Genomic DNA, 18,444 nt, shown 5'->3' with positions numbered 1-18,444 from the left:
GGGGGAGAATTTATCTGATATATCACTTTAGCAGATCAATGCAAATTTAGATGTATTGCAAGTTCTTGTAAGCAAACTGTAATCTAACTACTGATTCAAAGATTACAAGGAAAGGCGCTGAAGAAGGAAAAGCCTGAGTGAAATTTGTTCATTTTTATCTCAGCTTACAGTGAGGTGAGTACTCACATTTCATATAGTTAATGCATAGAAACATACAACGATTGCATCAATATTCTTTCTATTTAAAATCTTGCAATATTTTTATTAGTTATTTATATACATTCTATTTTAAACATTTAACATAGTTCTCTACTGAAGAAAGAGAACTAAACTACTTTAGAAATTTAAAACATTAAAAAAGGTCTGAGCATTATACAACGTTTAATTAGAATTTCAGATAGAAGTGTTGTTTTAATTCGAATTTCAAAAAGGAACTTTCTTTTCAAACTGGAGTTTTTGTCAGCTGTCAGTTTTTGGCACGGTTTGTCTCTGTGGGATAATGCTGTGGCTTTTAGTGCTTGATTAATTAGTGACCAGCTTCAACATCGTAATTTCATGACACATTTCTGCCTTGCAAACCTGAAAATCAAGAGTTAATATTACTGGAAGAAGAAAGAAAAAACATTTCCAGATAATGCAATATCATAAATATCACAAGTCGCTGTGGTATTTCTGATGGGAAAGAAAATCCAACTTCGATTGCAAAGATTTCTTGATCAGTATTTTTTTCAGTAGCTGCACACCTTGAACATATCTGAATTTCTTCAAACACTTTCAGGTTGGAAGATAAACCCTAGCCAAACACTTTTTGTTCTTATATAGTTTCAAACGTTGCATAATGGTAATCATTATGATTCCACAGCATTTCTTTCTTAACAAAACAAGAATCTGCTGGAGCACAATTCAGGTGGGTATTTAAAAAAAAGATAAAACGGAAATTTAAGTTTTTATTTTAATTTTCTTAACAATATTTTTTTTTCCATAGAACCAAAATGGTCCATCTTTTACTCCTTTCTCACCTCCTTATGACCTGGATTGTAACAAGAGGCAGATCAGACATAGCAGGTAAGATCACTACTTTATTTGAATAACAGGGGTTGCAAGCTTACTTACTGTAAACAAAATACTTTATTTACTTTAAAAAATGAATTCCAAATTTATAATCCTTTAATTTATCTGTAGAGTGTAGTGGCACGGACACATTCAGAAAACATACTGTAGCTAATCGTTGAACAGATTCCGTTTCAATATTTGTAATAACCGTCTTGATTTCAAATACCACCTGTCATGCCAAAACGCACAAAACACCTTACAGCAAACAACACATTGAGACACAAACACTACAACTTGTTCAGTAGAAAATCACACTAAAAAAAAGCTCTTCACACAGAAAGAAAAGCAAGTGTAAAAAAAGGTGTGTGCTTAACCAGGACCTACACATTTTTACAAGATTTTTGCAAGGGATGGAAGAGCACTTCACAGCCTCTGAGCAATGGAGCACAAAGCCCAGACAGCTAGACTGTGCCACATGCTAGGGACAGAAGGCAAAGGCTCGAGAAAGCAGGCAGCATGGGGGTGTTTAAAAATCAAGTACTTGTAATCTTTAATCATTAATTGTTAAATGTAATCGCTATTGTGATCTCAAGATAATCCACCCAAAGTCTTAAAAGGAAGCTAGAGCACTTTGAACCTTACTCTGAATTTCTCAGGAACAGGACGCTAGCAGGACGAATATTCTCTGAATTTTTAGTTTTCATTAGAATCTGGGCTGCCCGGTTTTCAATATATTGCTGGTTTTGAGTCAAAATTCTCAAAACCGTCTAGATTGAAGGCTGAAGAAACAATTCCTATTAATGAGAGAGGAGGAAAAAGTAAAATAGAAATAAATTAAAGCATCCAATGAGTACTCATTTAAAAAAGGTGTTGTAGAAAAACAATATTAATGTCTACAAAGCAGCAACCATTGAAATCAAGGCTGATTTCTCCATTCACAGTTGTGGAATCGCAAGACACAATCTGAGCTCTGATATTATCAATTTTATCATGAAAAAACAGAGAACTTTGTGCACAGGGCGTAGATTCTTCTGTAAGCATGTCATTAGCTGGAGCTGAGAGATTATGTACTCTTAGAAATAGGGTTTTAGGTATTTTTCCCTTTTTCTGAGTGTTTGACAAGAAAAGCTGAGCTGGAATCAGAAGGGGCATCTCTACAGGACTGCATTGATTGCTTAAAAACAAAGAAGTGCTTGTGAATGTCTCTGTCCTTTCATGTAATTAGCGAAATGTGATACTAAGGGCAGTGACATGTGAATGAGACTTTCCCCAGTCCTGTCTGCAGATAGGGAACCAGAGGTTGAGCTACTGCATAAAGTAAAAAAGAGTTCTTAATTCTAGTCGTTAGAGCACGATCACAGGAACGTAAAAAGGATTAGGGAAACATCTGAGTTAGTAGCGCCAGGCACAAATGGCACAAGGTCCCAGTCTAAGAAAGTGCTGGTCACTGACTGGCAAACCGCAGCAGAGGACAAGGTCCAGTTCATGACATGTTTTTGATTAGGTAGAGGGAAGGCACAGAACTGCAGTGAAGGAACAGCACTGTTAGTTGACATGAATTTTCATCACATCACCATCACTTTCCATAACTGTGTGTCCAGTGGAGGGTCGTGGTGGCGCGGAGCCTGTCCTGGGAAGCTCTGAGCACCAGTACTGGGTACAGGACAGGACCGCCAGCACTGTGCATCACAGGGCTCACACATGTACTGCGCACTCACACATGTACTGTGTGCTCACACATGTACTGTGTGCTCACACATACTGTAAGCCAGTGAAGCTGCCAGTGATGTATTTGGAAGGTGGAAACCCACGCAAACACAGGGAGAACATGTGAGCTCCACACAGATATCCCTCCAAGAAGTGAACCCAGGGCCCCTACATTGTGTGGCAGCAATGCTCATTCCTGTGCCAGCCACATGATTATTCTAATTTCCTCAAATTAAATTCATTTTAATTACAATTAAAAAGAAGAGCAGAGAATCGTTCAATAAAACTAAAATTCTGCAGTGGGGGCCTAGATATACTGTAAGTACCACTGTTGAAGGCAGGAGAGAAACCGATGTCAGAGCCATGCAGTCAAATGAATTCCAATCTGGTGCAGACAAAGTTCTCGGTGTAATGCTGCATGGATGCACGAGAGCCGGCCTCCCCTTTTTTCTCCAAACAAACGAACTCAGGGCGAGAAACTGGACTGAAAAGGTGGTTGTCAGTACGATGCTGCCATGCTTCAGTCAATCGTCAGCCTGTAGATGGTGCCGTGTGTCCTGTTGTTACAGAAAGCTGTGAGTTCGCAGACCATGGGGAGAGCTTCGTCACCGAGCAGGAGGCAGTGCGCTTGCTCTGTTATTTGGGAGTGGATGCAGATGACAGCAGCGGAGGTGCCTTCAGGTGGTATAGCAATAAGAATCTGGAGCTGCCTTTTTCCGAAGCAGAGCGAATCCACCACCATGAGGGAATACTGTACTTCCTGCCCGTTCTCCTGACGGACTCGGGGACGTACACCTGTGTCTGGTAAATTTATAGAGGTTTGCTTTGCCAGAGAAGGGCCGACACAACACAACAGAATAATTCCTGAAATAAATGAGTGTAGATATTAAAGTATTAGTGTACATACTTGACCTTAATTGAGCTATGAAGTATTAGCATTTTAGATGTTAAAACCTTCACAGCAGAAGCAGGAAAGCTTTTCCCTACACGTATCATTTGCTTTCTACAACACAGTTCAATACATACAGTACAGTACTTCAGTTTGCATTTCGCCAATGCACAAATCCTTTTCCAAGCTCTTTGTTCTGCTACAAAATTACTGCCATATGGTAACTAAATGGTCACTAATGTCAATCTTTCTCTATTTGTTACAATCCAGTGCCTAAAGTCTCTTTTTCTAAATCCTCATCTTCAGACTTAGTGATGAAAACATCTTGGAAAGTAGGCTGTTGTTATGTCAGTTCAGTGTTCTCAAGCTGAAATTCCGTACAACAAAACCTGAGCAAATGTCCTGTTTTAGGAATACGTCCGGGGAGTGTTTGTATTTTGAGAGGAAGGTGACTGTCTATGAAGCAAAGCCTTTCAATTCCTCTGTCCTCTACACCCCTGTCACGACTTCTGCAGTTAATCAAAAGATCTTATGTCCTGATTTGTTTCCCAATGCGACTATAACCTGGTTCAAGGCAAGTACATCCTAGTTCATTTCATTAATAACACATATTGTATGCAGGGCCATTTATGTCAATAAGAATAGAGACTATGGGGACACTCTACTCAATTGAGGAAACGTCATGAAAGGACAGTAATTAATTTTAGTAAGCTTAAATTAAAAAAATAATTAACAATTTAAGCAAGAGCTGGTATTGGTGTGCTGTAGGTGCGACAGAGCATTAACCCTGACTAATTGTGTCATATAATTGTAATAATCATAATTTATTATTAGAATTAGAATTCTAGATATGTTGATGGTCTTGTAATTCCTTCAGCTGTTACTAGACGATTTTAATCTCTTCTGTTTGTGCTATTTTGAATAGCATTTATTGATGTGTTGCATTTATTGCTATATTTTATTTACACTAATTAATGGGAAAAAAAGACTCCTACTTGAACAGAGAAGGCTCAGGGCAGGAAGAGAACAAGAACAATCTAAATTCAATGGTAGAAACATGTTTTATAAATAGAATTCCAGCAACAGAGCAAACCAATACATTCCTGTTCAGAACCTGCATTTTGATTGAGCTCATCAGAAATGATTACTTGTTACACTGACATGATCATTCAGGTATTATTAATACACTGGTGACCTCAAGACTGCTGTAGATACTCTGTAGCGTCCTGCCCCCTGGGCTGAGCTTGACTGTCCAAATTTTGCAGACTCATTTCCCCTCTCTCTATAAATAAGGGGACCCCCTCTCTCATGCCAAACCCCCGAGATGAGCCGTTACTCTCTCAGTTCTCTGCCCTCCTGCCTCCTACCTGCCTCTCCTGTGAATGTACCAGAAAAGGGCACTAGAACTAGAGAGGTACAGTTCCAGTCTCCTGCCTCTCTTCTTACACTGCTGCCCATGCAAGGGGAGGGCGCTCCGATATTGTAGCGTCCCCCTTCCCCCTCATCCTTGATCCTGCCTCTGTGTGTTTTGTTATTTACAAAGTCTTTAACACGTGGCGCAGATTTTTTCTTGTTTTTTTTTTTTTTCCTCTGGTTCATTTCCCTTTTTGGACACAAGCTCTACTTCACTGCCCTGGCTCCTTCTCCTCTCGGGGAGATGTGTGCGAATGGAAAATATCTGACGAGGTAGCGACTTACAGATCTAGACAGGGCAGGGTAGGGCTCTTCTGGGTGAGGCGGGGGTGTCCGCTGTCTTAGCACCCGGCGCTGGTTTCAGGGCCCGCAAGTCAAAAGTGACAGCCCTGAGGCATCGGGACACTTTGATACAGGCAGTTCCTCTGTCTCCTCCCACGTGGGCAGGATGTCCTTTTTTTATTTGTCAAAGTTGCCTTTTATAGCTGGCAGTTTAGGTAGGTGAGGCCTCAATTTCCCCCGATATGTGAAACTGTTTCTGCTGCTGACCCACTTGATGAGAATTTTACACTGAGTCCTAGAATATACCTGCATGCAAATCTGCAGTTGTCTGATGAGGTTTCCAAATTTAAAGAAGAATCAGAGATACCGTAGTCTGTTTCCTGACCCTAGACTGTCACATTCTCTTTTCCGAGCTGTTTGTAGCAGTACACACGTTTTCCAGAAGAGGTTCACTTTGGCACGTTGTAGTTCATGTCGTGTGTTCACTAGCTTTTTTTACTTTCTGTTCACAAGTTAGGATTTTCAGGTTCTTCCAAATGCTACAGAAGACCATGTGTATATATTTGATACAAACCCGGGCGATAATGGAATCTACACTTGTCAGTGCTCCTGGGAGCATTACGGGAAGGTGTTCAATTTCTCAAGATCCTTCCGACTAGAAGTCGAAGGTAAGAAAGCAAAATGCAAAGCCACACTTCTTTAAATGATAGATTGTAAATGGAAGATGTTCTGTAGAGCCTGTGTGATATGTACTGTGTTACTCTTATGAAGCTACACTTGTACTGGATGGGCTATTGCTCTGAAGCAGATTAATCATGTTCAAAGATATTATTTTGGGACAATTCTGCTTAAAAGCCATGTCCTGTTTTCCTCATTCCTGATTCAGAGCCAACAATCAAAAAGTTCTAGGAAAATAATAAAAGAACCCAGCGATAGACACGTATGTTTAGAGCAGAATCCACTGTCAGGCTGAGTAAGAACAGCAGCCAGATCTGCTTTTGGGCAGGCGGGGCTACCAAGACCTAGGAAGGTACTAGTCAGGCCAGGTGAAATTCCAGGTACATAAGAACCGATTGTCTCCGTTTTCTGCTGGACTAAGCAGATTACAGATGAGAGGGGACTGTGGAGACTTGCTTTTTTCATTTTTTTATTGGTAGGTTATTGATCGAAGAATCTCATCCAGCTGCCGCGTAAGGGATCTCAGAGATGTCAGATGTTATGGTTTTTTCTCTTTATTGTGCATCTGAGAATTTGATTCTGGGTTTGGGTTGCAGTTGCTGTTAATTGAGTAAGTGAGGGGAAAAAAAAACACCACAAAGTTTTCCGATCGTTTGTGGAGGGCAGATTTCACTTTGCATGCAGCTGTTTATTTTTCTGGCCCTGGACTAATGCAGTTGCCGGAGCCTTAAAAACGCCTTTTGCTCTCTTCTTGTGCAGTTCCCTCAGCGCTGCATGCCCCAGTGATCCGGTATCCAGCCAACGACACTGTGATAGCTGAGCCTGGTAAGGACCTTTCTCCTCCACTTAACAACCATCCATTATCAAAGCAGGACTGACAGAAGGCTAAAGGAGCAAACTGCATCACCTGCCCTAGTATCAGTGTATTGCAGTGAGTCACCAGCCCCTAAATGCCTGTAACATCTGTATTCTAAACAAAGAAAGAACTTTTATTGCTTATCAAGAGATTTATCCACTAATGAAAAAAAGCACTAGAACTAAGTTTCACCCTACTGCATGCAACCCAGATATACTTCGGAAGACTGGAACACTATAGTTGCTGTCCCCGATTGTGTGTGGCAGAATTACGTGCAGAAATACTCTGAAGAAATATTTTTAAATCATCATAAAATTTGTGATTTGTGAAGCATTTGTTAAATATAACTTTTGAATTACCTTTTTTTTTGTAGGTTCCCCCAGAAAAATTGAATGTATAGTCTTCATCGGTTTCGATGTGGAAGACACTTGCTCAGTATGGTGGGAAAGGAATGGGACGTCTGTGAGATTTTCGAAAGGATACTCGCAGAACGTGACAAGGTGGTGGAGCCCCAGGGGTGTGGATGAAAGCTGTATGGAGAGAGGAAATACCAAGCCATTTCCCTGGCTCCCTGTCTCCTGTTTATGTCAGAAGAGAGACCACAACAAAATTTATGTGACATAAAAACTTAAGATATTAAGACAAAGCTAACGTCTTGGATGTTTAGTTACAGATTTAAAGGAAAATTGATTGCACAAAACAATTGAAAATTATTAAAGAAGCACCACTGTTATTCCTTTCAAATATGTAACCTTAATAATTCTAATGCGTTAATTTATAGTAAGTATTACAGTCCTCATTTGTACTCCTATGTAGATGTTTAATGAAAGGGAAATGTTTTATATGGTATGAACAGAATTGTTACACTGTTTTGAACAGGAAGCTCAAATGATGAGATGGTTATGAGGTTGCGATGTAATCTCAGAGGATGTGTGAGCAGCAGATATGCCACATGGATGGAGAACTAATGACAAACTCTCAGGATTGTTTTAGTCAATCATTGACTGAAAGTTAGATTGTCAATCTAACTTTGACCAAGGGCAAAACAACATTTTTTGTCCTGTATTTCCCGAACAGGAAGCGTTACTTGTATTATTGTCTGATTGTTTTTTCCAGGTACACGGTGAACAATCAGACCTTGTGCAAGGCCACTCTCTCCATCGCCCGTGTGTCTCAGCAGGACTTCCACTCAGAGTTCAAGTGCACTGCAATGAACAGTATCAAGTGGTTTGAAGGTTTTGCCTTCATTCAGCCCCAGCGTAAGTGGCCTCTCTGCAGTTTTAAAACATCGGACATATAAAACTCACTGCGCTACGGTGGAGGCCAGATCACCAGGATAACTCCATGACACAACAAGGCCAGAAGGAAAAATAGCTCCTTTACTTTTGCTGCCTGTCTTGCATTTTACATTTTTTGTTCCTCTTTTTGGGGTCTTGAGTTCATTTTGTTAACAAAAACAGCAAACTGGGCATACAGTGCCATGAAAAAGTATTTGCCCCTTTCCTGATTTCCTCTATTATTCCAGATTTCTGACACTGAATATTTTCAGGTCTTCAACCAAAATCTAATATTATATAAAGGGAACCTGAGTGAACAAATAAACAAATTTGTTTTTACTTATTTCATTTATTCAATGAACAAAGTTATCCAACACCAGCCGGCACTGTGTGAAAAAGTAATTGCCCCCTAGTTAAATCAACCCAATTAAAGGGATCGTTTCGAGTCAGCTGACTGAACACAACCAGGCTTGATTACAGCCAGCCCTGCTCAATATAAACCTCACTTATTTTGACCCTTACCATCAGAGTCAAGTTGCCAGCACAAAGTTTCAACAAGCACACTATGCCACGATCAAAGGAAATTCCTGAAGAGATCAGAAAAAAAGTTGTTGATACTGTATCTATCAGTCTGGAAAGGGTTACAAAGCCATTTCGAAGGCTCTGGGACTCCACTGAGCCACAGTGAGAGCCATAATCTCCAAATGGAGTACATCTGAAACAGTAGTGAACCTTTCCAGGAGTGTCCGACCTGCCAAATTTTCTCCAAGGGCGCAGCGTAAAATCATCCAGGAAGTCACAAAGGATCCTAAAAAAACATCTAAAGAACTGCAGGCTTCTCTGGCCTCAGCTAAGGTGAGTGCTCATGACTCCACAATCAGAAAGAGACTAGGCAAAAATGGGCTTCATGGGAGAGTAGCAAGGTGGAAACCACTGCTATCCAAAAAGAACATAAATGCTCGTCTCTCATTTGCCAAGAAGCACCTGGATGATCCCCAAGCCTTTTGGGAGAATGTTCCATGGACAGATGAGTCAAAAGTGGAACTTTTTGGACGACATGGGTCCCATTATGGCTGGCATAATGCAAACACAGCATTCCACAGTAAGAACATCATACCAACAGTCAAACATGGTGGTGGTAGTGTGATGTGGTTGGGATGTTTTGCTGCCTCAGGACCTGGACGACTTGACATAATTGAAAGAACCATGAATTCTGTTCTGTATCAGAAAATTCTTAAGGAGAATGTCCAGTCATCTGTCCGTGAGCTGAAGCTGAAGCATAGCTGGGTCATGCAGCAAGACAATGACCCAAAACACAGAAGCAAGTCCACATTAGAATGGCTGAAAAGAAGTAAAATTAAAGGTTTGGAGTGGCCTAGTCAAAGTCCAGACCTAAACCCAATAGAGATGCTGTGGCAGGAAATGAGCAGTTCATACTCGAAAACCTACCAATGTTTCTGAATTAAAGCAGTTCTGCAAGGAAGAGTGGGCTAAAAATCCTCTACAGCGATGTGAAAGACTGATATTGAATTACAGGAAGCATTTAGTCGCAGTCATTGCAGCTAAAGGTGGCGCAACCAGTTATTAAGTGTAAGGGGGCAATTACTTTTTCACACAGGGGATATGGGTGCTGGATAACTTTGTTTATTAAATAAATGAAATAATCATAATATTAAAGAGTTATTTGTTCACTCAGATTCCCTTTATCTAACATTAGATTTTGTCTAAAGATCTGAAAACATCCAGTGTGACAAATATGCAATGATAGAGGAAATCTGGAAGGGGCACATATTTTTTCACAGCACTGTATTTAAGGGTGGTGGGAAATTTTCTCCAAATCTTAGCATTTTCTAATCTATCATAAACATACTTCCAAAATGAAATGTGTAAGTTATGCATTCAATTTGTTGGCACTCGCAGAATTTCATTCTAGGAAGTCTTTTTCTGCAATTAGCACATTTTCCTCTGTACAGATCTCTCTGAATTCTTAACTTCTTCTCATTGCTTTTTAATACAGCAACAATCTATAGAAGCCTTGTGATAAGCCTGCCTGTCTTGCTAGTCCTTCTCCTGATGTACATGGCTGTCAAGTATTATATGATTGACTTTGTGCTCATCTACCGGGATTTGCTCAAACCTTACTGCGCTCACAGAGGTAAGTGTTGAGTTACAGCACATTCAACCTTACATTTCTTTGCCAGCTATCTCTAGCCTGTCATTTTGAAAGAGGTTTTATCGTGGGTGGAACATGATCGGCAAAATCTTGATATTACAGTCTGTTTAATTATCTCTGTCTCCTGGTGTCCATGGGGGTAACTGGTGAATGCAAAACTGCCTGCCGTCTGGCAAAACAGTTCTTAATGTAGTTTGTAAATGTAATTATCAAAGAGTGTGAAACAGAAGTAGTAAGTACTGCAGGCAGATCTAATAAGGTGCCAGTTGTAGGCAGACTGCATATCACGCTGATGCCTCTGGATCGGTGTGGGGTCAAACATACATTTTTATACTTCCTATTTTTTAAAATCCCATAAAACATTTGCCTTCTGCAGCTTGTGCAACCTGTGGAAGCATTCCAGTAGCTTTGAAAAAGTTGAATGCACTGAACAATGCTTTGCACACCTCTCTGACTACATTGCCCCAAAGCAATAGATCACTTTATTGGCCATATACAAGTTCTTGTATTAGGAATGTGTCTTTTCACATACCCCAGCTTGCTCTCCATGAGACACACAGACAGGGAGAGAAGCTGGGGGTCAGAGCACAGGGTCAGCCATTTATACAGCACCCCTGGAGCAGCTGGGGTTAAGGGCCTTGCTCAGGGGCCCAACGGAGTAGGATTCCTCTGCTGGCCGTGGGATTTGAACTGGCAACCTTCCAGCCACAGATCCTGAGCCACAGAGCCACCACCCTGAGCAGCATCTATTCCTACCTTTAGCTCAGATAGCTCAGAACTCGAAATATACGTTCCAGTTTATTTAATGAGATAGTGAAGACTGGATTGTTCCGAAAAAAATAATGATCTTTCTGTTTAAATGGCAAGGAAGAGAACACCACACACATTGATTTCTTTTTCCTGTAATGATTGCAGAAATAGGGGTTGCTGTGTGTGTCAGTTTATGCAGTACTGTACTGTGAATAGGGTGCTGCGCTTCAGAGATGGATGAATTTCGTCCCCTGATACTTACAAATCCTTTTGGGATCCTTTGTAATGAAAAGGGCCATATCCAGCACCTCGGAGTGTCTCGTTAATACCATTGTGTTGTTAATGCTGTTTTTTTTGTGGCGCATGCAATTACTACGTCTGACCACAAGATGGCTCTCTTATACTAGACACGCCATCAGTCTCCAGAGATGCATTACTTCTTCTTAAAGAGATTTTAAACATATTGTTTTGCATTCTTACAAACTGCTGATTAAATATCATAGCTGGCCTTCTCGTTTGTTAACATATACTACGGAACTTTTATAACTTCCGCAGAATTATTTATTTTTATTCCTAAGCTTGCGTCCTAAATCTTTTAAGGAAAAGAGATCCTGTCATCAGGGTCTTTGATAAATACTGTACCTGCGGTTGTTCGTGATGTCTCGATGTGTCCAGAACATGAGGTAGATGTATCTTGACTGTTTCAGACGGAAAGGTGTACGATGCATATGTTGTTTATCCAAGACAGAACCTTCAAAAATCGTCAGAAGAGAAGATCTACAGTTTCGTCAACGTGGTTTTGCCTAAAATTCTGGAAACGAAGTGTGGCTATAAACTTTTTATTTATGGAAGAGATGATTTACCTGGCCAAGGTAACCTATTATAATATAATTAAAATATGTCATTTATATGCGATATTTCTTCACTTGCTTAAATTCTTTGTCTGCTGTTCCCTGACCCCATCAGTATTTTTGAAAATCAGCTGATGAAGAATGAAATGAAAAAGCAATGGTCTGTGTTTTTTATATTAATAGCCCGGGTATAATGATATTTACATTGTATGAAATCACCAAATACACCTATTTATTAAGTAGTGTATTCCCCCAGGATAACAAAATACTGAGCTCAAGTCATGTAATCTCGTTACTATCCATGTGCTCACCGGCTGGTAACTGAGTTGTCTAAAGGAATCTGTTTGAGTAGCCATTCAAAATATGTGATTTTAACGAATGCATGAGCAAAGAAAATACACAACCATGTCCCTGCTGAGCAACGCATGTTGAGTGTGAGCCAATAAGGATGAAGCCATCGGCAGACTAGTCCAGGACTGTCACATTCGGCGTTCAAGCTTGGCTTGTTTTCAGACTGCAGGGGCTGTAGCACAAGACATTCCAGGAGGGAGTAACTGTCACGCTCGTTACTCCTCCTCTTAAGGGCGCTCCAGCCCTTCCTCGTTCTGTCCCATTCCCCACACCTGTTCCTTATTCCAGCCCCTCTTCTGTTCCACCTTTAAAGCCAGACGCAGGCGTTTGCCCGGGGCTCCTCATTGATTTCCGCATCGTGAGAGCCCGGGGTCCTGCCGCGTCTGGCTCCGTTATGGTTTTAGTTTCCTGTTCCTGATTCCCTGCCCCGCCGGTCCCGACCCGGTTCTGGTTTTAACTTCGGATGGATCCCCTGGTCTTGGACTAAACCTCCCGTCTTGGATTCCCCCTCTGGATTGACCCTTGGATTGTTCGCCCTGGATTCACTCCCCCTGGACACCTGCACCCCTCGGACACGCCCCCTGTCTCCTGACCCTTCTCCTGCATGACTATTTTCCCAATTGTATCCTCACATTCCGGATCGTGTCGTCCGCATAGGGCCCGGAAAGAACTGCTCCTGACAGTAACCCTCGGTGTTTCCCCACTGGGCGTGCTGTAATGGGATCTTCTAACATAGGCAGGTCCAGGACAAGAGACACTGGCACATAGGCGTTAGGTTAAAAAAAAAAACCCAGTGCTCTTTATTTACAGTGAGGAAAATCAGAAACCCGCCAAACACAAAAGGCCTCAGCTCCTTTTGGAGTTCCTGTTTAGACATCTACAGTTTCTGTTTATCATGCCAGGCAGCTAAACTGCTTACCAGCTTCTAAACAAACAACCCACAACACTACAGTCTCCCTCTGAGACTCTTCATGAAACTGAGTCAATTCAATTCAAGGTGCTTTATCAGCATAAACGATTGGGTACAATCAGTGTTGCCAAAGCAGATAAAAATAAAATTAACATGAAACAAAACAAAGCAGAACAAAAAAAAGAAATAAAATAAAATCTACAAATTACAGACATTTAAAACAAAGACATATCATGAAATATTTACATATACTGTAAACATATTGAGCGTTACTGGGAGACAGACTCGCTGTTCCTCAGGCTGGGACAGGAGATCACACACTCTCTCAGCAAGACTCTACCCAGTCTCTCTCCGAGATATCCAAAAACACTCTCCCCCACAAACAAAATCTCAAAATTCAGTTTCACTGGACTCGTGAGTTCTCCAGGACCCCAGGTCCATGGTGGGTCCTTCGCCCTCTGGTGACAGTTGCACACAGTATCTGCCTTCTGGCCTCCAGGTGGCAGATTAATTGACCACTGGACACAGAAAGCCTCGGCTTCCTGCTTTTTAAAGGGTCACCTGGTCAGGTGACTGGGGCAGCAGCAGCTCTTTCTGCAAAGGCTTCTGGGGAATGTGGTCCAGACACGGCTGCCATGCTGTCTGGACTGGCGGTGCTCTTGCACCCTGCATTAACGGGAGGACTGCAGCTCATCATGAGCATGAAAATGATTTACATGCCCAGGGACCACCTTGGGCTAATATGTTGGCCTCTACAACCTCTGTGGCCCACAGAACATCTTAAGTGGTGATGGGGTATTTAATTTCCCAACTGCTGTCTTGTCCTTGAACAATAGGACAGAAGACATGTGAACCAGGAAATCTGGCAGAACATTTCCCAGCTATCAACCCAGAGGATGAATAGCCCTGAGCACGAATGCAGGCTTTGCTTTCGTGTGCAGGAAGACACATTTTTTTCTACATTTCAGTTAGTTCTGCGATTTTGTTTGCTGTCAGTTGATAATATATGATAAAATTCACGTCAGCGATGCATTTCTCTTGTGCATCAGTCTGCTTACATGGATTATAATTCTGATTCACCCTCAGAGTTCCATCCTAAAATCTGAAGTTGTTATCGAGCATGTAAGTGACTTTCTTTTCATTTTCTCCTTAAGCTAACATCAAACTCTGTGATCCTGACAACAGCGTTTCTTGTTTTGTGTACAGATCTCATTGAGATTATGGAGACCAGTATAAAACTGAGCAGAAGGCTCATCTTTATTTTATTTCCTGGATCTGCGTCAGAGGAGACCTCTGAAGAGGTGTTTGATAGAAAATTTGGATTGTACACTGCCCTGGTTCAAGAGGAAATGAAGGCCATCATGATTGAGCTTGAAGAGTTCGTTAGCTATGAGCATCTCCCCGTCACTCTCCAACACGTTATTCAGAAGAGAAGACCTCTGAAATGGAAAGGAGAAATGTCGCCCAGCTCAGGGTTTTGGAAACATGTGAGATACCGGATGCCAGGCCACACGTCGAGCTGAGCTGGGAACGCTTCAGCTGGGACTGTGCTCACGAGTGGGGAAGTGCTGGTTTGCTGATGTCATTTCTGCACCTCTTTTCTTTCAGGTTTCATTCTCTGCCGGTTTTGCCACAGCACAGGCACATACATAATCCGTCCACCTCAGGGATACAGTCTCCCATGTGCAAAATTTCAGGTTTTGGACCAAAGTATTCTGGAATGTTGTTATCCAATGTCATGATTTACTTGGGCTTTTAAGACTACTGTTGTAAAAATGTAGCTGCTTTCTTGTTTATCTACCCGTCAATCACCGATTGTGCCTTCAAATCCAGTTCTCTTGTGTGCTAGGCCTGGCGGCCTTGGCTGTTTTTTTATTTGTGCCCTTTTGCTAAAGACCTGTCTCCTCAATGTGTCTAACAGGGCTTTGTGATCTTGCCTGGAATCTCTGAACGACCCAGTTTCTTTCAATGAGAAACTTTTCTGTTCTCTTTAAGCTCCCTGAGGTGTGAAGTGGATTTAATGCATTGCTACTATGCGGTCATAAATAGTAGCAAGAGTTACATGTTAAGAAAGGGGTTCACATATTGCATTTTTGAGCCTGTTCTCCTTTTCATATAATGGGCGGGTGGCTCTTTGCACTATTGCTTTTATCCTGTAATGTCTTAAAACAAATCATCACTAGCTCATTTATCATATATTATTTTTGTGAGTAATAAATGTATCAAATAATTAAAAAGATGTTGCTAAATGCTTTATTTCATTTTGTGATTGAAAGGAACATGCTTTCCAATTTTCCCACAAATAGTTATAATATTTAGTTATGATATCTATTATAAGAATATAAACGTATCTATATCGCTTGTGTAACGCAACGGGGGCTCAGGCGGGCGCCCTTGCCGCATCAGGTTGGCCCCGCACCATCGGGGGCTCAAACCCGGGACTCCCGCGTCACTCAGGAGGGACCCAGCCCGGTGAGCTAAAGAGAGATCTCCCCACAGCCCAGTAGCTGTAGTCCTGCTATCACAGGGAAGGGCGGTGACGTCACCTGCTCTGGTACGCCGGCTCTTACACAGTGCCTGTCGGCCGTAAACGTTACACTTGGTTAGTGTTGATTGGATTAATGAAGTCAAACATTTGTCATTCATTCATTTCCTCCTCTACCTAAAAAGGAAAGGCAACGTCAAAACGACTGGCTTCCTTCTTCTTGAATCTTCAAGGGTCAGCGCAGTCAGTCAAAGCAACAGAATCTAAACCAGTCTCGCCACGCGTACACATTTCCCATAAGAAATGGTAAAAAAAAAACCACAGCATGCTACCTTATACAAACTGCTAGCCTCTTTCCCTTTTCTTGATGAAAAATCACAAGGTTCAGGGCTGAGGCTTTTAAAAATTTCGTTGCATTTATATTTTATAATGGAAATCACGTCACTGTTTAGTGACTGTACCAGTTAATATGCCCCGCCTCGTCTCTCTCGTTTAGACCATTATTTTCTTGGTCAGATGATGTGATGATGTATATGTTACGGAGCGTCTGGGAGAACCCTGTGAAGGTCGGTTCCATAGACGAGAGCGAACAAATCCAAAGATGCTAAATGAAGGCAAACGGTATCGGGATCCAGAGGAGGAGAAGGGCTTATTCGCTGATGGGCTCAGGAAGAGGAAGAGCTCAGGAAAACACGCTGGTTGTTCAATATCGAGCTGCGAGGTGTGGGTTGAAGAGCGTTTGAATAGAGAGTCATGTACGGAATGCTGATGGGTAATTAACGAGGTCCGGCTGTGCCCGTAACAGAACATATAGACAGTTCCATCGTCTTAAACTCTTTATCTGCTTGTTAAGCTGTGTGATGGAGACACTCCATCCAAAACAGGGTCATGAGGGAGCCAGAGCTTATAACTGGGAAGCAGTGGGCGTAAGGCAGGATACATCTTGGACAGGACACCAGTCCATTGCAGGGCACACACACAGACACAAACACTTACACCAAGGCCAGTTTTCCCAGAGGCCAAATAAACGACCAGTGTGTCTTTGGACTGTGGGGGGGGGCAACCACAGGACATGACCACAGCCAGAGAGTAACCACACAGGGAGAACATACAATCTCCACACAGACAGCACTCCAGGAATCGAACCCAGGGCCCCAGTGCTGCAAGGCAGCAATGCTGACCACTGTTCCCACATGTTTGAAATAGGCCATGATAGTACTGTGGAAGTACATTTTAACAACATCTTCGACTACGCAAAAACTGCAAGTGCAACCTCTGTCTCTCTTTGAGTGGCAGTTCAAAAGTTTGAAATGTAACGTATTTCTTTTTCCATCTTACATTAAAGTGAAGTTAGGTTTCCTTCCGGCATGCCTTGGTTGTCTAGATACTTTAAATCAGTATGAAAATTAGAATCTTCCGATTATACAAATGACTGCTCTTCCTTTTACTGAATGAACATGAAGCCCTGACCTTTAGTTGAACTTAAAGTTCAAATTTAAGGGGATCTTGAACTTTATAGTCATAGTTACTTTTTACTTTTCCGATGTTTTAAACCAATGGATACATGGAAGCTGTAAGATTATACCCAATGTACCTTAAATGATATACAAATTACATACTCTTTTTTCTCAGGGATCACAATCCTGATCTAGGAGAGCCAGGGCTGGAGTGCCTACTGGTTTTCATTCCAACTCAAATCTCAGCAAGCTAAACCAGCTAGTTATTGGACCAATTCACCAGTTTCTCCCAGGTCTTCAGCTGCTGTTGCTTTCTAGAGACCTAGAAAATCAACAGACACACTGACTGGACCAGAACTGGACACCCCTGTAGACACACTGACCCTCCAAGACCAGAACTGGACCCTTCTGAAGACACACTGACCTATAAACATCCAGGACTTGACACCCTGCAGACACACTGACCATCCAAGACCAGAACAGGACAGACTGCAAATACACTGACCTTCCAGGACCAGAACTGGACAGACTGCAGACACACTGACCCTCCAGCACCAGAACTGGATACCCTCCAGACACATTGACCCCTACAGGACCAGGACTGGACACCCTGCAGCCACACTCAACTTCCAGCACCGGAACTGGACACCCTGCAGACACATTGACCCTTACAGGACAAGGACTGGACACCTTCTCTCTTAACATTCTTGAACATTAACATTAACATTCTCTCTGCCCATCTCTATTTTTGTTAGTATTGTTAGTATTTTTAGTATAAACAAATTTTGTGAAAAACTTATTGATGTGCATCTGACAAACTGACACGCTACAGAGCGCAGAAGCATGACACTTTGTACTGATTGCCATTGAATACTGGATCCGCAGTGTCGTATTGTATTACTGTAGGTATTTTAGCTGTGTAATTGTAGCTTAGCATTTTCAATAATATTTTTGAAAATATCATAAATTAGGGAGCATGGGAGAGTGCTCCTCTTCAGTGCTGAATCGAGACCTTATCTAGTCTGCCAGAGCACAAGAGGTCTCCCTGGTGTGAGAGGTGATAATAACAGAGGCAGGTTGTGGTCAGTAGAGCATGGTGTTCGCTGACTTAGCACCAGAGGCATTTCTGCGATACAGGACACTGATTAGAGCCTAGATTTGTTGAAAATGGAGCTTATGAAAAAATAAGTCAGTGCCCTTTATATGATCTGTCTAAGGTCACACCGTCTTAGCTGTTTTGTATTGGATATTGCAGCCAATTTCGGAGCAGCTGGAGCACGTTTCCGAAATGAGACATCCAGTGTTGTGATTT

At 41.9% G+C, this 18,444-nt stretch overlaps 1 protein-coding gene across 1 annotated transcript; it reads left to right on the top strand.

The window, feature by feature from the left end:
* The first annotated feature begins 989 nt into the window (after positions 1-989).
* On the top strand, positions 990-15,428 carry il1rl1 (interleukin 1 receptor-like 1). The gene is made up of 10 exons (XM_088915122.1): positions 990-1,065; positions 3,330-3,564; positions 4,061-4,223; positions 5,862-6,012; positions 6,782-6,847; positions 7,252-7,406; positions 7,993-8,137; positions 10,173-10,310; positions 11,786-11,950; positions 14,397-15,428. The coding sequence occupies exons 1-10, from the start codon at positions 993-995 to the stop codon at positions 14,711-14,713; spliced, it is 1,608 nt and encodes a 535-aa protein (XP_088771248.1). The 5' UTR covers positions 990-992; the 3' UTR covers positions 14,714-15,428.
* Positions 15,429-18,444: the final 3,016 nt, after the last annotated feature.

This window comes from Atractosteus spatula, chromosome 4 (assembly GCF_055471065.1).
Source record: "Atractosteus spatula isolate fAtrSpa1 chromosome 4, fAtrSpa1.hap1, whole genome shotgun sequence".
Taxonomy (NCBI): Eukaryota; Metazoa; Chordata; class Actinopteri; order Semionotiformes; family Lepisosteidae; genus Atractosteus; species Atractosteus spatula.
The sequence above is the reverse complement of the archived record's forward strand: the minus strand, read 5'-3'. Positions and strand labels throughout refer to the sequence as shown.